The sequence below is a fragment of the Dryobates pubescens genome, chromosome 13 (assembly GCF_014839835.1).
Source record: "Dryobates pubescens isolate bDryPub1 chromosome 13, bDryPub1.pri, whole genome shotgun sequence".
NCBI lineage: Eukaryota > Metazoa > Chordata > Aves > Piciformes > Picidae > Dryobates > Dryobates pubescens.
The window spans coordinates 20,393,540-20,418,251 of NC_071624.1; the positions used below are offsets into that span (position 1 = coordinate 20,393,540).

General features: G+C 55.2%; 1 protein-coding gene across 1 annotated transcript in view; it reads right to left on the reverse strand.

Moving 5' to 3' along the window:
• RABEP1 (rabaptin, RAB GTPase binding effector protein 1) overlaps positions 1-24,712 on the reverse strand; it is a 61,703-nt gene that overhangs the window by 25,977 nt on the left and 11,014 nt on the right. The window contains exons 2-4 of the mRNA XM_054167109.1: positions 9,198-9,326; positions 7,611-7,814; positions 5,986-6,146 (exon numbers count right to left, since the gene is read on the reverse strand). Coding sequence (XP_054023084.1) covers positions 5,986-6,146; positions 7,611-7,814; positions 9,198-9,326 — 494 coding nt within the window. The remainder of the gene's footprint in view (positions 1-5,985; positions 6,147-7,610; positions 7,815-9,197; positions 9,327-24,712) is intronic.

A 24,712-nucleotide genomic window follows, 5' to 3' on the forward strand; every position in this document is an offset into this window, starting at 1 on the left:
AACCCCTTCTGTGATTCTCTGAAGAACAAAAGTCTGACTGGAGAAGCCTCAGGCAACACCTGGGTTTGCTCCTCACAAACAAGCAGCAGAAGCTGCACAGCCAGCATCTGACAACCTCTCCTCACAGCAGGAGTAAACCATTTCAGGTTCCTCTGAGTCCCCTCCACTGCTCTTGAGCATCACCAGCGACAGCAGCCTGCTGTGCTATCAGATTCTGTGGCCTGCTCTGGCACAGCACTCAGAGGTCTCTCCCCTCCCAGCTTCCCCTCTTCTGACTAATGAGCACCCTTCCCAGCAGGAGGATTGTCCTTTTTGCTCTCTCCATATGCAAAGTACCTGCTCTGCAGGATTCTGCTGCTCAGAGCTTGACACAACTGTGCTAAGCAGTGGCTTTATATTCATCACAGCTCCCACTGCAAGCCAGATCCTCTCCAGCATGGAAAATGAGGGCTGGATACCATCACACAATGGGTTGGGTTGGAAGGGACCTTAAAGCTCATCCAGTTCCAACCCCCTGCCATGGGCAGGGACACCTAGCAGGAGCTAGACCCCATCCAACTCATTACTTTGCTTCCCCATCCTTTGCTCCCCCAGTTCACTCCTTTGCCAGCCAAACACAACTCCTTATGGGCTTGGGATCCACTCCTTGGTTTGTAGGTAAAACTAAATGGCCTTTTCCCCACTTTCCATCTCATTCTTAGTCTCCTTGAGGACAAACCTCACAGGCTGAATGAGAGAGCAGATCAGAAGAGCCAAGCACAGCAGCTGAGGCAATTCTTTCAAGCTGTACTCTGGAGACCAGGTTTGCCTCTCCCTCTCCTGTTACACAGAGCTCACCCTCCTCTGCTTTACAGGCCTGGAAAGCTTGCCAAGAGACTACTGCACCAACCACTTTCTCCTTTAAGCTCACCAGGGATCCTTATTTCATTTTAAAGGGGTATGGTTAAAAAGGTTATTTACCTGCTCTTCTGCTTGCTAACTGGCACACAGCTACACCAGTGCTGGATGAGGGCAGCCTCACTCAGGCTGCAGACAACAGTGCACTGAGCAGCAGTGTTGATCTGCTGGAGGGTAGGAAGGCCCTGCAGAGGGATCTGGCCAGGCTGGAGCCATGGGCTGAGGCCAGTGGGATGAGGTTCAACAAGGCTAAGGGCTGGCTCCTGACCTTGGGCCACAACAACCCCAAGAACACTACAGGCTGGGGGCAGAGTGGCTGGAAACTGCCTGGTGGAAAAGGAACTGGGAGTGCTGGGTGAGAGCAGCTGAAGATGAGCCAGCAGTGTGCCCAGCTGGCCAAGAAGGCCACCAGCAGCCTGGCCTGGAGCAGCAATGGTGTGGGCAGCAGGAGCAGGCCAGGGACTGTGCCCTCCTTGAGGCCACAGCTGGAGCACTGGGTTCAGTTTTGGTGCCACAGGATAGGAAAGACCTTGAGGGGCTGGAGGGTGTCCAGAGAAGAGCAAGGAGGCTGGAGAGGGGTTTGGAGGGCATGATAAGAGGAGCAGCTGAGGGAGCTGGGGGTGTTGAGTCTGGAGCAGAGGAGCTGCCCTCTCCAAGTGCCTGAAAGGAGGCTGCAGTGAGGCTGGTGCTGGTCTCTCTGCCAAGCAAGCAGCAACAGGGTGAGAGGCAATGGCCTGAAGTTGTGCCAGGGGAGGGCTAGGTTGGAGATGAGGAAAATTCCTTTGCTGCAGGAGTGGTCAGGGACTGGCAGAGGCTGCCCAGGGAGGTGGTGGAGTCTCCATGGCTGGAGGTGTTCAAGAAGCTGTAGCTGTGGTGCTTCAGGATAAGGTTTAGTGGTGCTGGCAGTTGGGTTATGGCTGGGCTGGGGCATCTTAAAGGTTTTATCAACCTTAATGATTCTGTGATTCCTGATGTCAGTTACTGGACAGAGCTCTTAGTCAAGGCAGCTTGCCTTCTGAGCTGGGATTTTGCTGGGACTTTTAAACTATGAACTCTACATCTTCAGAGTTGTTTCTCCAGGACTCCCCACCAGGCAGAACTTTGAACCTTCCTTCCAGCTTCAACCAAAGTCTTTTTGCTCTGAGCCAAACCCAGCTATAAACCAGGTTTTGTCTTAAAATTGGCAGTGATTTTCTTGTCATAACAACCCCCTGCCAGAGCAGGCTCACCCAGGGCAGGGCACCCAGGAACACCTTCAGGTGGGTCTTGAAAGTCTCCAGAGGAGACTCCACAGCCTCTCTAGGCAGCCTGCTCCAGGCCTCCAGCTCCCTCACACCAAAGAGGATTTCCCTCATGTTGAAGTGGAATTTCCTGGGTTCCAGTTTGTGTTCCTTGCCTCCTGTCCCATCACAGACACCATGGAAATGGCCTTGCCCTTTCCTGACCCCACCCTGCAGATATTTATGAACATCAATGAGATCCCCTCTGGGGCTGCTCTTCTCCAGGTTCAACCCTTCCTCCTCACAGAGGTGCTCCAGGCCCTTCATCATCCTCATCACAGGCTTTACTCTGACTCCTACCTTTGTAAATCAAGAGCCTGTTGAAGTGGCCTCAGTGAAGGCCAAACTACAGCCAGCAATGCTCAAGAATCTCTTTAGAAGCCTTTAGAATTCCATTTTGCAACTCAGGCTGCTTATGCCAGCACTAGGAAAGAGGAAAAATACTGATGGGGCATGGTCTCAGCACTGCACTGCTGCTGACAGTGAACAGACAAGAGACTCAGAGAACCAGAGAATCACAGAATCCTTTGGTTGCAAAAGCTCTTTAGGATCACCCAGGCCAACCACTCTACCCATGGCCCTCAGCACCACCTCTCTGCCTCTTTGAAACTGCTCCAGGGATGGGGATTCCACCTGCCTGTGCCAGGCTTTGAAAACCCTTTCAGTGAAGAAGTTTCTTCTGATGCCCAACCTAAACCTCCCCTGGTGCAACCTGAGGCCATTTCCTCTTGTCCTGTCTCTTGTTACTAAGGAGAAGAGACAAACTCCTGCCTGGCTCCAGCCTCCTTTCAGAGGCAGTAGAGGGCAGCTGGGGACAGCCACTTCCCTGCTCCTGCTAGGAACAGGGCACTATTCCTGACCCACACCAGGATGCTGTTTGCCTTCCCAGCCTCCTGAGCACACCGCTGGCTGCTGTCCAGCCTGCTGTCACCAACTGCTGTGCTGTGGCAGCCTGGCAGCTGTTCCTCCACTCCTGGATTGAATATAGTCATTTACTGCATTCAAACTGGCTCAGGATACCTTGAAGACTACTGGAAGCCAGCTGAGAAGACAAAAGCACCTAAATGCCAGTTTGAATGAGATGAGAAACAAAGATTTCCAAACACTGATCTATTCTGACAGGTTCCATTTCCTTCCTGCCTGCAAGAGAAGCAGACCAAACCTTCACACTCCAGAGCGACAAATCAGCCCCAGCTCAATCCCAGGCACCTCAGTCCCCTTCCAGGAGCTCTTCAGTCACAAATTTTTGAAGAACAAGAAGGCAATGTGGAGCTTTCCAAACTCCAGGGCAGCTACCTTTCACCAGCTGTATTTAGAATACATGGAATAAACCAGGTTGGAAGAGACCTTCAAGATCATCATGTCCAACCCATCAACCAATCCAACACCACCTAAACAACTAACCCATGGCACCAAGCACCCCATCAAGTCTCCTCCTGAACACCTCCAGTGATGGTGACTCCACCACCTCCCCAGGCAGCCCATTCCAATGGGCAATCACTCCTTCTGTATAGAACTTTTTCCTAACATCCAACCTGAACCTCCCCTGGTGCAGCCTGAGACTGTGTCCTCTTGTTCTGGTACTGGCTGCCTGGGAGAAGAGACCAACATCTGCCTGTCTACAACCTCCCTTCAGGTAGTTGTAGAGAGCAATAATGTCACCCCTGAGTCTCCTCTTCTCCAGGCTAAGCAACCCCAGCTCCCTCAGCCTCTCCTCGTAGGGCTTATGTTCCAAACCCCTCACCAACTTTGTTGCTCTTCTCTGGACTCGTTCCAGCAAGTCAACCTCCTTCCTAAACTGAGGGGCCCAGAACTGGACACAGGACTCAAGGTGTGGCCTAACCAGTGCAGTGTACAGGGGCAGAATGACCTCCCTGCTCCTGCTGGCCACACTGTTCCTGATGCAGGCCAGGATGCCATTGGCCCTCTTGGCTGCCTGGGCACACTGCAGGCTCATGTTCAGCTGCTGTCAACCAGCACCCCCAGGTCCCTCTCCACCTGGCTGCTCTCAGCCACTCTGACCCCAGCCTGTAGCTCTGCATGGGGTTGATGTGGCCAATGTGCAGAACCCGGCACTTGGATGTGTTCAATCTCATGCCCTTGGCCTCTGCCCATCTGCCCAGCCTGTCGAGGTCCCTCTGCAGAGCCTCTCTACCCTCCAGCAGATCAACTCCTGCCCCCAGCTTGGTGTCGTCAGCAAATTTACTGCTGATGGACTCGATGCCCTCGTCCAGATCATCAATAAAGATGTTAAAGAGCATGGGGCCCAGCACTGATCCCTGGGGCACACCACTGGTGCCTGGCTGCCAGCTGGCTGTGGCACCATTCACCACCACTCTCTGGGCTCAGCCTCCAGCCAGTTCCTAACCCATCGCAGTGTGCTCCCATCCAAGCCAGGGGCTGACAGCTTGGCCAGGAGTTTGCTATGGGGGATGGTGTCAAAGGCTTTGCTGAGGTCCAGGTAGACTACATCCACAGCCTGCCCCACATCCACCAGGCAGTCACCTGGGCATGGAAGGAGATCAGGTTGGTCAGGCAGGACCTGACCAACCTGTGTGGCAGCAGGGCTGTAGGTATTCATTTCCTAGGTGTCTCTTCCCAGGTACTCTCCAGGAGCCCAGCAGCACTGTGCTGCACAGAGATGACTTCTCTTACAGAAAGATAAAAGCCATTTCAGACCTAATGCCCATTCAAAACCTCAACACACACTGAGAAGGTGTGAGGAAAGGAATACAGGTGCAGAAGTGTACAGGAAATGTTATAAAATTGCCTACAGGGGACTTCACCTGAGCTCAGCTGATCTCACCACAGCCTTGGCAAGGCCTCCTGCTCTGAGACAAGCTGAAGGCCAAACTTTAGCACATCCTCAGGTGCAAGCCCCTTACTGAACCCACATGAGGAGCTACAATACAGAATCACAGAATGCATCAGGCTGGAAAGGATCCTCCAAGGTCATCCTGTCCAACCCCTTGCAGGCAGCAGGGACACCTCCAGCTGGAGCAGGCTGCCCAGGGCCACATCCAGTCTGATCTTGAATGTCTCCAGGAATGTGGCCTCCACCACCTCCCTGGGCAGCCTGTGCCAGTGTCTCCCCAGCCTCACTGTGCAGAGCTTCCTCCTGATGTCCAACCTAACTCTGCCCTGCTCCAGTTTCAAACCACTGCCTCTTGTCCTGTTCTCACAGGCCCTTCTAAATAGTTCCTACCCAGCCCTCCTGCAGGTCCACATCAGGTACTGGAAGGCTGCTCTGAGCTCTCCCTGGAGCCTTCTATTCTCCAGGCTGAACAGCCCCAACTCTCCCAGCCTGTGCCCATAGCAGAGGTGCTCCAGCCTCTGATCATCTTTGTGGCCTCCTCCAGACCCACTCCACCAGTTCCATGTCCTTCTTGTGTGGGGGATCTCAAGCTGGCCCCAGCCCTGCAGGTGAGGTCTCCCCAGAGCAGAGCAGAGGGGCAGGATCCTCTCTCCAGCTCTGGCCAAGCTGCTTTGGATGCAGCCCAGGCTACCCTTGGCCTTCTGTGCTGCCAGTACCCATTGCTGGCTCCAGTCCAGCTTCTCCCCCACCAGCACCCCCAAGTCCTTCTCTGCAGGGCTGCTCTCACTCTCATCACCCCCAGCCTGGGCTGACAGGGAGGACTGTCCCAACCAGCACCTTCATGGCTTCAGACAGGAGATGAGCTCATGACGACTTTCACGGAACTGAACCTTGGCAGAAGGCTCTGTGTACTTCTGAGGAATTACAGCAGGCCACAGAAAGGAACTCAGGCACAGCAACAGGTCTTGAAGTGAGCAGCAGGTCCCAGCCTACCTTTTTCATCTCATTCTCCAGGTTCTCCTCCTCCTGGCCCTCGGAGAGGCGGCGCCGCAGCTCGGCGATCTCCCGCTCGGCGTTGTCGCGGTACTGGCTCCACTGCGCCCGCTCCTGCTCCAGCCGGTGGTGGTACTGCAGCTCGTAGTCACGGAGGGTCTCTGCAACAGCAGGGGCAAGGCTCAGCCTCCAGCACCACCCCAGCTGCACCACCTGCACCTCCAGCCAGGCAGGGATCTGGCACACCTCAGCAGTAGCGACCTGACCCTTCCGCTCTCTTCCCTTTCGCCTCTTCAAACCCCAGCTGCACAAAGACCCAGAGGAGCTGCAGCTCACTCTGCACCCAGCTGCACAAGGATCCAGAGGAGCTGCAGCTCACTCTGTACCCAGCTGCACAAGGATCCAGAGGAGCTGCAGCTCACTCTGTACCCAGCTGCACAAGCAGAGGATCCAGAGGAGCTGCAGCTTACTCTGTACCCAGCTGCACAAGCAGAGGATCCAGAGGAGCTGCAGCTCACTCTGTACCCAGCTGCACAAAGATCCAGAGGAGCTGCAGCTCACTCTGTACCCAGCTGCACAAGCAGGGGATCCAGAGGAGCTGCATCTCAATCCCATCAGTAGAGCACAAAGGAGCACCCCCTCTCACCAAACTGTGTAACTGCTAATTTCAGAACAGCTTCACACATCTACCTCCCTGTTTAGCAGCACTCTCTGTACCTCCAAGCACATCAACCAAAGCAGCTACCCAAACCCTGCTTCATGAGCCCAAAATGCAGAAGGAAACAGGACTTGCCACACTTCCCTGGTATTAGAGGTGCCTCTGGAGTGAAGGAGCTGCCTTTGGCTACACAGGGACAGCAGCTGGCACAACTGAGCCTTGATCCTGGTTCAGGTATCAATGTAGATCATAAACAAACTGAACTCTGTGTACTCAGTATACAGAAGGATTTGTTTTCTCAGGGGGAAAAGGATAATCAGGCATGGAGCAAACTGCCCAGGGCCAGTTGGCTCAGGATGCTGTGATCCTCTTTGTGAACCCTGAAGCAAACCAGGCAGTAATGGCAACAGCCTGTCCCCAGCTCACAGCCTGCACTGTGCCCTGCACAGAGCTGGGCTCAGAAATGTCAGCAGCTGTGCAACATGCAAGGATGGTAAAGGATGGCTCAGAGCAGCCGGAAGACAACAAAAGGCCCAGGCCTGACATGGATCAGCAGGTTGAGGCTCCAGCCTGGGTAGAAGGCCATGTGATAGCACTGGGGGACACCTGATTGCCTGCCAGCAGAGCTGTGCTCACACAGGAGAGCTCTTCCCAGGCTCAGCAGATCACATGCACCATCCTTACCTTCATGGAGAGATGGAGCACCACATCCAGAGTCCCTCAGAAATGCTTTGTACTATGTGGGAGCTCCCATTGCCATGATTCCTTCTACAATCCAATCCTCCTCTTAACAGAAAAGAGCCACCAAGCTCCTCCCACACACTCCAACCACAGCTCCCCAGCACAGCCCAGCCTTGCCAAGCCAAGGGAGGCAGCTGCCCATGCTCTGTGCAAGAGCAGGCACGAACCGCTAAGCACCTCCTGAAGAGGTGTCTGCCCCAGCAGCAGCAGCTTGCCTGCCTCTTACCTTTCATAATAGCTTGTAGGGAAGCTACTTCTTCTTGCCACTGCCTCTTCACCTCATCAATAGCTTCCTGCTTTGTGGTCTCAGACACTGTAGCTATAGCCTTGATGTTCTCCATCTCAGCGTGAGCTTCCATCAGCTGCGTCCGCAGCTGCCCCAGGTCATCCTGGGCTGCTTGCAGCACTGCATTCTGTCTCTTGAGGTCCTCTGAAAAGCAGCATTGTTTACACTCAGTGGGATTAATCAATTCAGAAATGGCACAGCCAGCAGGAGTAAGGAAGTGATGGTGCTCCTGCACTCAGCACTGGGGAGGCTGCACTTGAGTCCTGTGTCCAATTTGGGGCACCGCAGTACATGGAAGACATTGAGGGGCTGGAAAGTTGCCTCAGCAGAAAAGGGCCTGGGGGTGTTGGTCAACAGCAGCTGAAGATGAGCCAGGGGGTGCCCAGGTGACCAAGGAGACCACCAGCATCCTGGCCTGGATCAGCAATGGTGTGGCCAGCAGGAGCAGGGCAGGGATTGTCCTCCTGGACTCAGCACCGTGAGGCTGCACCTCACATACTGGGTTCAGCTTTGGGGCCCTCACTCCAAGAAGGACAGTGAGGGGCTGGAGAAGGCCAAGAAAGGGGCAACAAAGCTGGGGAAGGGTTTGGAGAACAGGGCTGGGGAGAAGCAGCTGAGGGAACTGAGGTTTGTTTAGTCCAAAGAAGAGAGAAGACCTCATTGCTCTCTCTGGCTACCTGAAAGGAGGTTGGAGTCAGGTGGGTTTTGGTCTCTTCTCCCAAGTAATTAGAAACAAGACAAGAGGAAATGGTCTCAAGCTCTGCCAGGGGAGGTTCAGGTTGGGTATTAGGAAGTATTTCTTTCCTGAAGAGTGGGGGGCTACTGGAACAGGCTGCCCAGGGAGGTGGTGGAGTCACTGTGCCTGGAGGTGTTCAAGAAATGAGTGGATGTGGCACTTCAGGCCATGGTCTAGTGGCCATGGAGATGTTGGGCAGAGGGATGGACCTTGATGATCTTAGAGGCCTTTTCAAACCTTCCTGATTCTATGCTTCAATCTGAAGAGCAGCCATGGTGACTATGGCAAAGAGTGCTGTGAGAAAGGGCTGGGGGAGCACTGACAGTGCAGCATCTACCCACAGCAGCTGAACCAAGGAGCACCTTTAGGGAACTGGACTTCACTTTGCTTGCCCTTGCACACAGGAACACATCCAGGCAGGTTCAGAATGTCTCCAGAGATGAAGACTCCATCACCTCTCTGGGCAGGTGACTCCATCACCTCTCTGCCCCAGGGCTCTGTCACCCTGAGATAAAAGAAGCTCCTCCTCGTGTTTAGATGCAGCTTCTCATGCTCAAGTTTGTGCCCACTGCCCCCTGTCCTGTCCCTGGGCACCTCTGAACAAAGCCTGGCCCCATCCTCCTGACAGCCACCCTTGAAGCACTGAGCAGCACTGATGAGATCCTCTCAGGCTGCTCTTCACCAGACTAAAAGCCTCTCAGTCTCTCCTCACCAGCAGTATTTGGGGTTCCAAAGGTTATTCTTCACACAGGAATTAAACTTCAGGATAGTTGAGAGGACTGAGAGCTCACCTTCCTTAGCCAAGTACAGCTCCTTGAATTTTGCTCTCTTCTGGTTGAACTCCTGCTCCAGCTGCTGCTTGGTGCGCAGGAACTCTGCATTGACCTTCTCCAGCTCTGCCACTCGCTGCAGAAGAGCAACTGCAAAGAAAGCAGCAGGTCAGGCAGGGTGTCCCAGTCTGCAGGCTCTGGGGATCAGCCTTTCTGAAACACCTTTGCTCATGAGCTCAGCTCTTGCCCCACCACACCACAGCAAGCAGCTGGAGCCCCTCAAGCACCAAAGGAAGTCTCCTTAGCCTGCAGCACCCAACTGCACAGCACAGGGAGTGCAGAACTCTGCAGCAAGCAAGCAGCCTCAGAGGAAGCAACAATCCTCTACAGAGAACCAGAGAAGGGTAGGGGTTGGAAGGGACCTCTGGAGCCCATCCAGTCCAACCCCTGCTCCAGCAGGGCACCCACAGCACAATGCCCAGCAGCACAATGCCCAGGGGGAGTTGGAAGCTCTCCACACAAGGACACTCCACAACCTCTCTGGGCAGCCTGCTCCAGGCCTCCAGCACCCTCACAACAAACAACTTTCTCCTCATCTTCAGATGGAACCTGCTGGGTTCCAGCCTGTCCCTGTTGTTCCTTGGCCTGTCCCTGGGCACCACCAAGCAGAGCCTGGCCCCTTCCTCCTGACCCCCACCCCTCAGCTAGTTACAGACATTGGTATGGTCCCCTCCCAGCCTTCTCCCTCCACCCCAGACCCCCCCAGGTGTCACACAGCACAGACACACACAAATGCTGACCCAGCAGAAGTCTCTGCACACCCAACATGCTTCACACAAAGAGCCAGGAGTGACAATAGAGCCCAAAGGCTGCAGCACTTCAGCATCAACCATTTAGAATGACAGAGAGCCAGAGGCAGAGCTGGCAGGGGCAGAACACTGGCTGGTCACTGCCACTGGGGCAGTTGTAGTTATTCATAGCACCAGAGGACTTCAAAGCAGACAGAAACCACAGCATCTCTTAAAAGCTGAGCTGTGGTTTAGTGCTTGCTGGGCATGAGGCCTTCTGCTCTGCTGATCTGGTCAAGCCTGTACCAGTTCACAGCAGAGAGGGAAGGCCAGTCTCGCTTTCTGAACTGAAATCCTCCCTTTGTTTATTTGTCAAGCACCTTAAATACCAACAGATTTGTTTTTCTGGCCAGCACCCCCTCCAGTGCAAAGCCAACTGCACACAAGTGTTCTGGGGGCAACTTCACTATTGCAGCTCTGGTGCCCCCAGCACAGGAAGGACCTGGAACTGCTGGAGAGGGTCCAGAGGAGGCCATGAAGATGATCAGAGGGTTTGAGAACCTCTCCTGTGGGGACAGGCTGAGAGAGCTGGGGCTGTTCAGCCTGGGGAGAGAAGGCTCCAGGGAGACCTTCCAGTACCTGAAGGGGCTTCAGGAGAGCTGGGGAAGGACCTGTAACAAGGGCTGGGAGTGCCAAGATGAGGACAATGGCTTTGAGCTGGGAGAGGGGAGAGTGAGACTGGAGATGAGGAAGAAATTCTTTCCAGTGAGGGAGGGGAGAGCCTGGCACAGGTTGCCCAGGGAGCCTGTGGCTGCCTCCTGCCTGGAGGTGTTCAGGACCAGGCTGGATGAGGCCTTGAGAAGCCTGTGCTGGTGGGAGGTGTCCCTGCCCATGTCAGGGGGCTGGAACTGGCTGAGCTTTGTGGTCCCTACGACTCTGTGATTCTCCAGCAACTGCAAGGAGCCTGCAGCAGACACAACACACTGAGAGCAAAGCTCCAAGTCAGAAAAGCAGCTGGATCAAAACCAGGAAAGAAACAGCAGACAGGGAGTGTCAGGCCCAGGTAGCAAAAACGCTTCCCAAAGCTAAAAAGTTGCCTTTGGTCTCCTGCTAAGTTTTCCAAGGGAAAGGCTTGCCTGCCTCCATAGAATCATAGAATCAATAAGGTTGGGAAAGACCTCAAAGATCATCAACCTGTCACCTAACACCTCATGACTACTAAACCATGGCACCAAGTGCCACATCCAATCCCCTCTTGAACACCTCCAGGGATGGTGACTCCACCACCTCCCTGGGCAGCACATTCCAATGGCTAACAACTCTCTCTGGGAAGAACTGTCTCACCCAGCTGACTTCTGGCAGAGGACAATGCTGCTTCCTGCAGCCAGGGCAGAGCAGCTGCCAGCCTGGCCAGAGCCCCCCTCACACCTCTGAGGAGTGCAAAGCCCTGCTTGGCTCTGATGAGGTGGCTTTGATCTCGCAGTTCAGCTCCTGGAAGGGCACTGTCAGAGGCTCTGAAGCCTCTGTGAGCTGTGTGTGGTGCTCAGGGTGTTGTGAAAGCACAGTGGTCCAGCCAAGGCAGCTCAGTGTCTGCAGTCAGGAGGCCAAAAGCCACATTCAGAGCAAAGCCAAGAGGAATGTGGACACTGCCCACCTCACCAACACTGCCTGAGGACCACAGAGAAGTGTTTCACTCCTGCCTACAGGAGGGCTGGGCAGGGACTTGACTGACACCGGATCTGCTGCTGCACGGAGAGCAGGGCAGGCACCGGCCGGGCCGGGCTGCGCTGGGCCGGGCTGCGCCTCCCAGCAGCAGCAGAGGGGGAGACCCAATTCCCTAATTAGGGCCCTGAGCCAAACAGAACCAAATGCTACAGACCCACTCCTGAAATAACACTGCAGGAATTCAAATCAAACAAGGAATTTAAATGAAAGTTGAAATTGCCACCCTGAAAAGCCAACAAGTCCCAGGACCCAGCATGGAGGGGCTGGAAGGGACCTCTGGAGCTCACCCAGCCCAAGCCCTGCTCCAGCAGGGCACCCACAGCACAATGCCCAGAGGGGGTTGGAAGCTCTCCACACAAGGACACTCCACAACCTCTCTGGGCAGCCTGCTCCAGGCCTCCAGCACCCTCACAACAAACAACTTTCTCCTCCTCTTCACATCCAACCTCCTGGGCTCCACTCTGTGCCCCTTGCTGCCCCTTGGCCTGGCCCTGGGCACCACTCAGCAGAGTCTGGCCCCAGCCTCTTGCCCCCCACAGCTCCTTTAGCTCTTGCTGAGCATTGCTCAGCTGCCCTCTGGGGCTGCTCTTCTGCAGGCTCTCAGCCCCAGGGCTCTCAGCCTTTGCTCCTCCCAGAGCTGCTCCAGGCCCCTCAGCAGCTCTGCAGCCTCCCCTGGACTCTCTCCAGCAGTTCTCTGTCTCTCTTGAGCTAGGGAGCCCAGACCTGGACCTAGGACTCCAGATATGACCTCCCTAGGACTGAGGGGAAGGAGAACCTCCCCTGCCCTGCAGGCTACACTCCTCCTCTTGCTCCCCAGGAGAGCACTGCGCTGCTTGGCCACAATCCCTCTGCCAAACTGTCCACAGCCTCTTTTTTCCAGGGTGTTACAGCACACAGCCACAGTCAGACACAGGAATTCAGGGACTTGGTTTGTTTCTAACCAAGGCCACAGACTTTGCAGAGCCCCTTGAGGTCAGAGACCAGCTGCCCCTGTCCCCAGCTGCCCAGCACACAGGGAGGTGGTTTAACCAGCTGCAGAACCAAACAGAAGGGCAGCAAAGTTGGTGTCGGACAGGAGTCATCAGCCCACAGGAGAAGCATGGAGCTACTGGAGCAGGCAAAGAGAAAGCAGTGAGAGAGATTCAACCTTCTCTTAACCCTTTACACACCAAGAGCTCAACCCAAGGACAGCACAGGAGCAACCACACTTTTGTGATGTGCACAGTACCTGAAGGGGCTACAGGAGAGCTGGGAAGGGACTTTCAACAAGGGCTTTCAGCTGGGAGAGCAGAGATTGAGACTGGAGAGGAGGAAGAAATTCTTTCCAGTGAGGGAGGGGAGACTCTGGAGGTGTTCCAGGCCAGGCTGGATGAGGCCCTGAGCAGCCTGTGCTGGCAGGAGGTGTCCCTGGGCATGGCAGGGGGTTGGAGCTGGCTGAGCTTTGTGTCCCTTCCAACCCAACCCACTCTGTGACTTTCTTATGGATTTGCTCCCCCAATGCTGGTCACAGCTCAGCTCCCAGAAGGGTTCAGTGTTCTGTCTGATCCTTTCCAGCCACACACACTGGCAGTGGCCATCCCAGAGCTGAGGCACATAAAGCTGATTATCAATAAGGCTATTCTGGAGTGCTGCCTCTACTTAAAAAAGCAATGCCAGGAAGGTTTGTGCTTGGCATGGGAAGTGTCAAGTGTGGCACCAAGAGCAGGGCCCCACAGAGCTGGAACACAGAGCAGGTAAATGAATGCCCAGAAAATCACTGGGGGAGAAAAAATAAAATCAGGAGAAAGAAATCACTTTCTCATTCCACTCTCATCTTCCATCCCTGCCTTCTCCTGCCAGGATTGCTTGAGACAGGAGCCTGGGGATGTGCAGGGCCCTGCTGTGGGGAGGAATCACAGCAGGCACCAGGACGGGTCAGAGGCTGCCCTGCTGCAAAGCAGCTCCACAGAGACAGACCTTGGAGTGCTGGGGGGCAGCAAGTTCTGCATGGGACAGCAATGTGCCCTGGGGGCCAAGAGAACCCAGGGGATCCTGGGGTACAGCAAGAGAAGTGTGGCCAGCAGGGCTGGGGAGGTTCTGCTCCCCCCCTCTGCTCTGCCCTGCTGAGACCACAGCTGCAATCCTACGTCCAGCTCTGGGCCCCCAGTGCAAGAGAGACAGAGACCTGCTGGAGAGAGTCCAAGGGAGAGCCAGGAGGATGCTTAGGGGACTTGAGCATCTCCCCTGGGAAGAGAGACTGAGAGCCCTGAGGCTGTTTAGTCTGGAGAAGGCTGAGAGGCATCTGATCAATGTCTATCAATAGCTGAGGGGTGGGGGGCAAGAGGAGGGGGCCAAGCTCTTTGGGGGGTGCACAGTAATCAGACAAGGAACAACAGGTTCAAACTAGAAGATTTCAGCTCAACATGAGGAGAAACTTCTTTACAGTGAGGCTGCTGGAGGCCTGCAGCAGGCTGCCCAGAGAGGTTGTGGAGTCTCCTCCTGTGGAGAGCTTCCAACCCCACCTGGATGCATTCCTGTGTGGACTCCCCTGGGTGCCCCTGCTCTGGCAGGGGGTTGGCCTGGATGACCTCTGGAGGTCCCTTCCGACCTCTACTATACTGTGACACTGTGATACTGTGCTCTTCACATTTACTTCTTAGGAGCTTAATTTTCCTCTGCCATGACCTGGCTCAGGCTTCCCAGGGAGGTGCTGAGGTCCCCATCCCTGGAGGTGTCCAAGACACCTGTGGCCATGGCACTTGGGAAGATGGTCTGGTGGCCATGGTGGGGTTGGGTTGAGGGTGGACTGGAAACTCTGAGAATGCTTTTCCATCCCAGACAGTTCTGTGATGCTGTGCTCACCCTCCAGCCACAGCTATGCTCCTACTGAAATGTTTCCAGAATCACAGAATGCTCTGGGTTGGGAGGCACATCCACAGCTCAGCCAGTCCAACCCTCCTGCTGGCAGCAGGGACATCCTCCACCACATCAGGTTGCTCAGAGCCCTGTCCAGCCTGCCCCTGAATATCTCCAGAGGTGAGGCCTCAACCACACCCCTGGGCAACCTGTTGCAGTGTTCTGCACCATGAGGGTGCTGGAACCTGTTCCTCACATTCAATCTCAATCTGCTCTGCTCTCATTTCAAACCATTGCCTCTCATCCTGTCCCTGCAGGCCTTCACAAACAGTCCCTCTGCAGCCTTCTTGTAGCTCCTTCAGGGACTGGAAGGCTGCTCCAAGGTCTCCCTGGAGTCTTCTCTTCTTCAGGCTGACCTAAGAGTCTCCCACCAGGAGTTACAATGAGACTGCAAAAATCTTCAAGTAGAATCTCCCTCACTCAAAATGACCCCCGGGGCAGATCCTGGGCAACAGCAAAGGCCCAGGTGATGGTCATCTGATATGCAGGTTGGACACGGAGCAGAGGAGGCTCCTTGCTCTCTGCAGCTCCCTGAGAGGAGGCTGGAGCCAGGTGGGGGTTGGGCTCTGCTCCCTAGGATCAGGTGATAGAAGGAGAGGAAATGGCCTGGAATTGTGCCAGGGGAGGCTTAGGTTGGAGATGAGGAACAATTTCTTTGCTGCAAGAGTGGTCAGGGACTGGCAGAGGCTGCCCAGGGAGGTGGTGGAGTCCCCATGCCTGGAGGGGTTCAAGCAAGCTGTGGCCATGGCAGCTGGGGCCAGGGTTTGGTGGCCATGGTGGTGCTGGGCTGGATGATCTGAGGCCTTTTCCAACCCAGACATTCTGTGACTCTGTGACTCCTGACTCAAGAAATGGAGGCTGCTTTCTTTGCAAGGAACAAACTCTGCCCCTGTGCACAGATACTCAGCCAAGGTGAAGAGGGAAAAACAAACAAAAGGCAGACAGGAATCATTTGCTCCTCCCCAGCCTGCATTTGGAAGCATCATGGATTCTATTTCCCTGGGCTGCTGGGTGAGGCTCAGTGGCCAGCACACAACTGTGCTTTTACACAGTTCTACTGGAATCACAAGTCCAACCTTCTACCTAACACCTCAGAGACCACCAGAGCATGTCCCAAGGTGCCACATCTCCTTGTGTTTTGAACACCTCCAGAGACAGAGGTGTTCCACCACCTCCTGGAGACAGACACCAGGCTTCTCACCTGCCCCTTTCTTTCCTGAGTGCCAACAAGTCCCTGTGGATTGTCACTCCTCTTCTTTCCCAAGGGCTTCCCTGAATGCAGTGATGATAACTAAGCTACAGCAAGCAAGAAAGAAAACCAAGCACAAGCCCAAGGCCCCTGCCCTGCAGCCGTGCAGGGGCTGACATGCTGCTGCTTGCCAGCACTGCCACCAGGCTCTGAACCTGCAGGAGTCACTTCTGTGCAGTGTGGCTCTCAGAGCTGTTCTTGCATTCAGCCAACAGTCCCCAGCCTGTGGCACGGCCGAGGGCTCTGCAGCCAGCAGAGAGAGCTGGGTGTCTCTTTCATCGGGAAGAATGAAGTGACTCCACACTTCGGAGGGACTTGCTTTCAAGTACCCTAGGAGGGGAAGCGGTGGCTCAGCTGGAGGTCCTGTCACAGGCTGAAGGAGCCTCCTCTGTGGCTGCTTAAAGCACCCTCCGGTGAGTGTTTGGCTCAGCAGCTAATGAGGCAGGACAGCCCCAGGCCACGGCTTGGCAGGTGCATTGTCTGAGCTGGGGTGGATGAAAGGCTCAGGCGGCTTTGCCCAGGGGATGAAGGGAAGCTGTGGCTGCAGGGGATGGACGTCTGCCTAGCCCAGCCTTGAGCTGCCGGTGGGGTAGCCTCAGCAGCAGTGACCCTGGGCTCAAGCTCGGAGCCCTTTCAGACACACCTGACCAACACTTGGATGCTTCACCTGTCTGTGCTGCCATCACCCTGCTCTTGTTTGCTCAAGCAGTGACTGCCTTGGGTAAATGCAGGCAGCCTGCAGAGTAAATAAACCTTTCATCAGCCCAAGAAGTGGGGGAGCTGCTTTCCTGCAGGCTTTTAAAGCTGATCCTCTTGGACAGAGCAGCTCTAAATGACAAACTGATGAAGTGAGGGGAAGAAAAGAGAAGCACTGAGGGAGCAGGGGGAACACTGCTGCTGGTGATGGGATTGGGAGCTCAGCTCTCTCCATTCTGTGTCACAGAACCACACAACCATAGGGGTTGGAATGGGCCTCCAAAGACCATCCAAGCCCAACCCCCATGCCAGAGCAGGATCATCTAGGGCAGGTCACACAGGAGCACCTCCAGCTGGACCTTGGAAAGTCTCCACAGGAGGAGACTCCACAGCCTCTCTGGGCAGCCTGCTCCAGGGCTCCAGCAGCCTCACAGTTCCTTCTCATGTTTAGATGGAATTCCTATGTTCAAGTTTATGCCCAGTACCTCTTGTCCTGTCACTGGGGACCACTGAGAAGAGCCTGGCCCCATCTTCCTGACCCCAGCCCTTAGATATTTGTAAGCATTCATCAGATTCCCCCTCAGCCTCCTGGCCCCAGTGCTCTCAGCCTTTCCCCATATGAGAGATGCTCCAGGTCCCTCAGCATCTCAGTGGCCCTGTGCTGGCCTCTCTCCAGTGGTTCTTTGTCCTTCTTGAACTGGGGTGCCCAGAACTGGACCCAGCACCCCAGGTGTGGCCACACCAGGTCAGAGGAGAGGAGATGAACCTCTCCTGAACTGCTGGGTGCTCTTAATGCACCCCAGGATGCCATCAGCCTTCTTGGCCCGGGGGGCACTGCTGCCTCACAGCTATCCTGGTGTCCACCAGGACTCCCAGGTCCTTTTCCTCAGAGCTCTCTCCAACAGGTCAGCCCCCAGCTGCACTGACCCCTGGGGTTGTTCTTCCCCAGCTGCAGGACACCCCCTTGCCCCTGTTGAATTCCATTGGATTTCCCTCCCTTGCCCAGCTCTCCAGCCTGGCCAGGCCACGCTGGATGGCAGCACAGCCTCCTGCCCTGTCAGCCACTCCTCCCAGCTGGGTATCAGCAGCAGTCCTGCCCAGCTTTGCCACAGCTCATCATTCTGGATGGCACAAGCACCAAACCCAGAGAAGGATTAGAGCCCTGCACAGGGCAGCTCCACTGGACAGCGAGGTCTGCAAGCAAAGCACAGCTCCAGAGGCCGCTGTGTGCCTGAGGAAACCTGCAGCAGTCTGCTCCTCGGAGCAAAGCAGAGCATTTCAGCTGGACAGACACTTAGGGAGAGAGCCTGAGAGGAGCCTGACCACACAGGGGACCACTGAGGCAATTCCTCTGAACACAGCAGCAGCAGCAATGTTGTCTTCAATCATAAACGTTTGCCCAAGGCAGCCAAGGAGCTCAGGACTGCTTTGCCTTCCCGATAGTTTAATTGCTGAGTCACTTGCTGTGGGAGGGGAACACACCACCAGCCCCTCTGCCTCTTTACAATGTGTTTACCTCTTTGCCTACAGATTTATTAAAGGCTGTCCTCTTTGGGGGAAGAGAGAGAATAAAGAATGACTCAGCTCCTGGGGAAAAACACCAACACCAAAGCCAGGCTCCTGTGCTGCTCTCTTGGATGAAGTCCTTTCACAATGCCATTCCATTAATTCCCCAGCTCCCCCAGGTACCACTAGCCTGAGCTCTCCTGGTGTTTTGCTGTTTATCCCAGGGAGAGCTGAGGTGGGGCTTGGAGAGCATTCGGCTCCAGAGCATCCCCAGTGCTCTGCTTCACAGAGCCACAGACTGCACTGGCTTGGAAGAGACCCTCAGAGGTCATCTTGTGCAAACCCCCTGCACTCAGCAGAGACACCTCCAACCACAGCAGGCTGCCCAGGGCCACAGGATGTCTGACCTTGAACACCTCCATGAATGGGGCCTCAACCACCTCCCTGGGCAAGCTGGGAGGTTGTGGCTGCCACTCCCTGGAGGTGTTCAAGGTCTGGGTGGATGAGGCCTTGGGCAGCCTGGGCTGGTGGGAGGGATTCCTCACCCGTGGCAGGGGGGTTGGAGCAGATGATCTTTGAGGTTCCTCCCAACCTGAGCCATGCTGTGACTCTATGGATTCCAGAAGCTGACACAATCAACAGCAGCAAGAAAACCGAGTGCTGTGTGTGCAGCTGCCTGGCAGCACCGACTGCACTGCGAGTCCCTGGAGTCCTTCAGAACCAGCAGCAATGCTCAGCCACACAGCTGAGCCAGCGCCAGCTCATGTGGCCACAGCCACCAGCACCCTGAGCAGCAACCGTGGCCAGCAGCAGCAGCGCAGGGACTCTGCCCTGCACTCAGCACTGGGGAGGCCAAACCTGGAGGTTGGACTCTGGGCCCCTCACACCAAGAAGGACGCTGAGGGCAACAAAGCTGGGGAAGGGTCTGGAGAACAGGGCTGGGGAGGAGTAGCTGAGGGCCCTGGGGGTGTTTGATGTGGAGGAGGCTGAGGGGAGACCTCCTCACCCTCTGCAACTCCCTGAAAGGAGGCTGGAACCAGCTTAGGATTAGTCTCTTCTCACATGCAACAAGGGACAGCAGAGGAGGCAATGGCCTCAAGCTGTGCCAGGGGGGGGTTCAGGTTGGCTATTAGGAAAAATTTCCTCCTCAAAAGGGCTCTCAGGCACTGGCCCAGGCTGCCCAGGCAGGTGCTGGAGTCCTCATCCCCAGAGGGGCTGAAGAGCTGCCTGGATATGGTGCTGAGGGCTGTGGTGCAGGGGCAGTGGCTCAGCAGCAGTGGTGGCACTGTGAGCTCTGGGGGAGTGCTTGGCCTTGGTGGTCTCAGAGGTCTCTTCCAACCTCAGCAGCTCTGTGGCTCTGTGATTCTCTAAGAGCTGTTGGCAGCTCCCAGTGCCATGCCTGGCCTGGCAGGCAAAGGGGTTTGCATTTTCCCCCTGCAAGACTCCTTCACATTTGCCCAGCTCTGGCTCACACTTCTGCTGTCGTACCTCAGCTCCCAGCTCTGAGAGCCACTCTCCTGCTGACTGGGGGCCAGGACTGGGAAGTGGAGACAGCAGCCTTGTGAGCACTCCCTGCAGAGCAGCAGAGTCCTGGCTCCACAGCCAGCTTAGAGCCCCCAGGGCAGCTGATCCTTTCCCCTACCAGTCCCCCCGTGGCTCCCCAGGCTTGCACACCAGCACTCAAACTGCTTGCCCACCAGAGAGGGGCACCTGCACATCCCCTCCTCCTTCCCTAACCCACCTCTGCCCTGGAAGTTCAGTGCTGCCAGGATGTGCCATTCACAGCATTGGTTGCCTGTTGTTCCCCTTCTGGCTTCCCCTCCCAGCAGGTCCCTGCCCCCGGGCAGCTCTCCAGCAGCAGGAGGCTCACAGCGCCGCAGCTGGGCCAGGGACTGCAGACCACAATGTGCACACTGCTGCCAGCAGCCTGCCCTGAGAACCTGCAGCCACAGCCAGAGGGCTGCAAGGCCAGAGAGGGGATGGCTGCTCCCCAGGGCCACCAGCCCAGCAGCTCTCCCTGCAGACACTGCTCCTGCTCCAGCTGAGGGAGCTGGGGGTGTTTAGTGTGGAGGAGGCTGAGGGAGACCTCATTGCTCTCTACAGCTCCCTGAAAAGAGACTGGAGTGAGCTGGGGGTTGGGCTCTGCTCCCAGGGAGCAAGTGATAGCAGAGGAGTTAAATGCCTCAGGCTGCCCCAGGGCAGGTTCAGGTTAGACATCAGAAGAACCTTTTTCCACTGGAAGGGTTCTCAATCAGTGGCCCAGGCTGCCCAGGGAGGGGGCTGAATCCCCAGCCCTGAAGGGGTTCCAAAGAGGCAGAGCTGTGGTGCTGAGGCCATGGTTTAGCACCAGCCTTGGCAGAGAGAGAGAAAGCTTGGACCTGAAGAACTTGAAGGTCTTTTCCAAGTGCAACAATTCTGTGATTCTTGTGTTCTGAGGGGACTGTGAACATGCACCCCAAAAGGGAGTGAGCAGCAGAGTGCTTTCCACTATGCCTTCCTCAATAATTTGCTGGCACTGGTAAGAGAGAAGAACCTGAGCAAGGGACCAGGAGGACCTTCAAGGAACAGTAACAGAAAAGTGTTGTCAGGAAAGCAGGTTGCAGGCAGCAAAACCCTGGTGCCTGAGAGCAGCCACTTAGAGGACATAAATCTTACTAAATGGCCTGGAAAATGTTGTTGCCAGATGTATTTATAGGGCTGCTGTGATGATAACTCCAGTAAGAGGAGTAATAAAAGAGGATTAAGATCTTTATGTGATAAGGAAAAGGATACAGCTCCTATCAGCTGGAGGAAGGTTTCTGCAGCAATTCCCTGGTTTCCCTGACACCAGACTAGTCCTCCCCCAGGCCTCTCCAGCCTATTTCCTGACACAAAACACTGCCATCCTTCTGCAGAGTGATGTTTTGTGCTACCACTTGTCAACCAAATGAGCTCCTGAACAGTTAACAAGGAAGAAAATCCTCCTAGAGCATGAAATTATCAATACATGTTTTATATGCCTGGAGTAAAAGCACTATAGAACATGATGGCTTCACCAAGCCTGCAGTTAGCAGCATTTTAAGTCAACTTAGGTCCTGGCACTCTGGGTCTGGCAGGGTAACTCAGCACTCCCCCCTCACCCTCACCACACCTCTCCTTTGTATCTGAAGGGTGGTGTCAAGAAGGAGCCAGAGGTGTCAAGGAGTAAGGGCAATGGACACAAACTGGAACGCAGGAAGTTCCACCTCAACATGAGGAGAAAGTTGTTTGGTGTGAGGGTGCTGAGCCCTGGAGCAGGCTGCCCAGAGGGGCTGTGGAGTCTCCTTCTCCAGAGACCTTCAAGATGAATCTGGCTGTGCTCCTGTGTGACCTGCCCCAGGTGACCCTGCTCTGGCAGGGGGGGGTGGACTGGATGATCTTTTGAGGTCCCTTCTAGCCCCTACCATTCCATGATGCCCAGCATGCTACAAGAGCCTCTGAGGCTCTACAGGGATGGGATCAGAGAAGCAATGCAGCAAGAAGTGAGGGCTGGGGGGAGCGAGTCAAACCAGTTTCCAGTCAAATGAGGTCCCCAGTCACACTTACCACTCGGCTGAACACAGACTAGAGCTGGCAGGGAGGTGACAAAGAGGATGTAGGCTGCTTTAAACTGTGAAAAAACCACTCTGAACCATCCCCTCGGACACCACATCGCTACCGTGTGGCCTCCACCTCTTCCTTCACAGCGGCTCTCTCACTACATCTCTCACGCTCCAGCAGCCAGCAGCTCTCAGCTGGGTGACTGAGCTGCACTGCCTCGGTGCCGGCTGCCCTGTGCAGAGCTGGCAGCCAGGGAAGGACGGGAACGCGACGGCGGGAGCGGGAAGGAGACAGCAGGATCCCCGCTTCCAACGGCAGCCTCCCAGCCTGGCTTAGCCGCACCGTGAAAGCACAGCCCCGGGGCGCAGCTCGGCGATCAGCCTCACCCCAAGGGCAAACTGCCTGCCAACAGAAGCAGCCTGCCCGTCCCCCCCTGCGCTGGGGCAGCCCACAGCCCTGCGGGCATGCAGCACAACGCAATCTTTAAGACTCGATGACTGTCATTTGTAAGTGCTAAATGACCTTCCTCGAAGTTCCCTTTCCATTCAGACTTTCCAGGGCAGCCTGCAGGCTCCAGCAGTTCCCAAAGCTCAGATTGCCACCGGTGTTCAGCTACACAGGGGCCCGGGGCAAAGCCAGCTGCAAGGGGGTCTCCGGTGTGGATGCACTGAGAACTGGTACACACTTAGTGCTGTAGATAAAAATACATCACAACACATTGGTACTGCAGACTACAGCCAGGCTCATGTTTATCCTCACTTAAAAACAAACCCTCTAGCATGAAACTGCAGTCAGGTGAGACCTCACAGCCTGCCACTGCAACCCTCCCTGACGCACCAGCTAACCCTCAGCCTCCCCGCCTCAGATCCTAGGAGGGGGTGGGCTGGGAGGGACCTTAAATGTCATAGGATGGTCCAGGATGGAAGAGAGCTCCAAAGCTCATCCACTCCAAGCCCCTGCACTCAGCAGGGACATCCCCAGCTAGAGCAGGTTGCTCATGGTCTCGTCCAGCCTCATCTCCAGGGCTGGGGCCTCAACCACCTCCCTGGGCAACCTGTTCCAGCAGCCTCATAGTGAAGAACTTCTTCCTGATATCCAATCTAAATCTGCCCTTCTCTAGTGTGAAGCCATTGCCCCTGGGGCTGTCCCTGCAGGCCCTTGCAAACAGTCTCTCTGCAGCCTTCCTGTAGCCCCCTCAGGTACTGGAATGCTACTATTAGGTCTCCCCAGAGCCTTCTCTTCTCCAGGCTGAACACCCCCAGCTCCCTCAGCCTGGCCTCATAGCAGAGCTGCTCCAACCGCAAATCGGTTCCAAGCCCCCTGCCATGGGCAGGGACACCTCCCACCAGCACAGGCTGCTCAAAGCCTCATCCAGCCTGGCACTGAACACCTTCAGGCAGGAGGCAGCCCCAGCCTCCCTGGGCAGCCTGTGCCAGAGTCTCCCTACCCTCACTCTCAAGAATTTCTTCCTCATCTCCAGTCTCAATCTTGCAGCTCGAAGCCATTGTCCTCACCCTGTTACTACAGTGCCTGTAATGAACATAACCTTTGTACCACCAGCAGTTCTACTCCAGTCAGAGTTGGAGCATCTTACTGCTCTCTATGGCTACCTGAAAGGAGGCTGCAGTGAGGCTGATGCTGGTCTCTTCCCCCAACCAGTGATGAGAGGAAATGACCTTAAGTTGTGCCAAGGGAGGGTTAGGTTGGAGATGAAGGAAAATGTCTTTGCTGCAAGAGTGGTCAGGGATTGGAAGAGGCTGTCCAGGGAGGTGGTGGAGTCCCCATCCCTGGAGGGGGTCAAGAAGCTGCAGTTGTGGTGCTTCAGGATACAGTTCAGTAGTCATGGGAGGTGGGTTACAGTTGGACATGATGATCTTAGAGGTCTTTTCTAACCTTTGTGATTCTATGATCTTCACCTCCAGTTCCATCTACACCTCCAAGAGAAGCTGTGCAGAGCAGACAGCTGCAGCCAGAAGCATCAGTCAAGCACAGAAGCCAGAGTTGGGCTAATTGCTTTCTCATTAATTCCTGCACACATCTCTAGGTGCAGCACAAGGAAGAGACACTGGGAGCTGACAATTAAGAAAGCCTTGAAACCAGTCTCTGAAAGACACAGCACATGAGAGAAGGATGCCAGCTTGTCAGAGGACTTGAACTGGCAGAGCCACATCGATGCTCCACCTTTCACCACACCAAACCAAGCAGCACCACAGCTGAGGCATCTCAGAGGCATTCTGGCACTGGCTGCTGCTCATGGAAGATGAATGTTCCTGTGGCTGAAGTCAAGAGGAGGCTAACATGAACTTCAGAAGGCCTTAGGAAAGGCAATTTCCTTACAGGGTACCACTCACAACAAAACAGTCATTGCTTGAGCAGTACCTCCAGGCACTGACCTGTGCTGCTTCCTATCTGAAGGCAATGACAGACAGCAGAGATCAAGGTTGGTTTTATACTCTGTGGCTGTATCCAAGTGACTGCTGTTTAAGCACTCAACCATGGTGCCAGTCTGACCATTCTGCACAGAGAGGTGGAAATGTCACATTAAAACCTCTCCTGTTGGGCAGTATTCTAGTGGTGGCCACTCACCAAACACAAAACATCCCCTACCATGGCCTGAGTAGGGGGGGTGGGCAGCTAAGAGATGGCTGTAGGAGAGCTTGACCTTCTAATGGGGTGGGTCTGAAGGGACCTACAAGATCCTCTAGTTCCAAACCCCTGCCATGGGGACACCTTGCACTACACCAGGTTGATCAAAGTATTATCCTGAACACCTCCAACCCTGGAGCATCCACAGCCTCTCTTAGCAACCTGTTCCAGTGCTTCACCACCCTCAGGGGGGAGTTTCTTCCTCAGGTCTCATCTAAATCCAGCTTTGTACAGCTTGAAGCCTTTCCCCCTTGCCCTGTCCCTCCATGCCACTGTACAAACTCCCTCTCCAGCTCTCCTCTAGCCCCCTTCAAATCCTGGAAGGCCACTTTAAGGTGTCCCTGGAGTCTTATCTTCTCCAGGATGAACAGCCCCAACTCTGCCTGCCTGACTGCAGAGCAGAGGCACATTCTCTGTTGCCATGAAATAGCATTTCGAGTCTTGAACAGCATTTCAAGTTGTGCTGCAGTTAC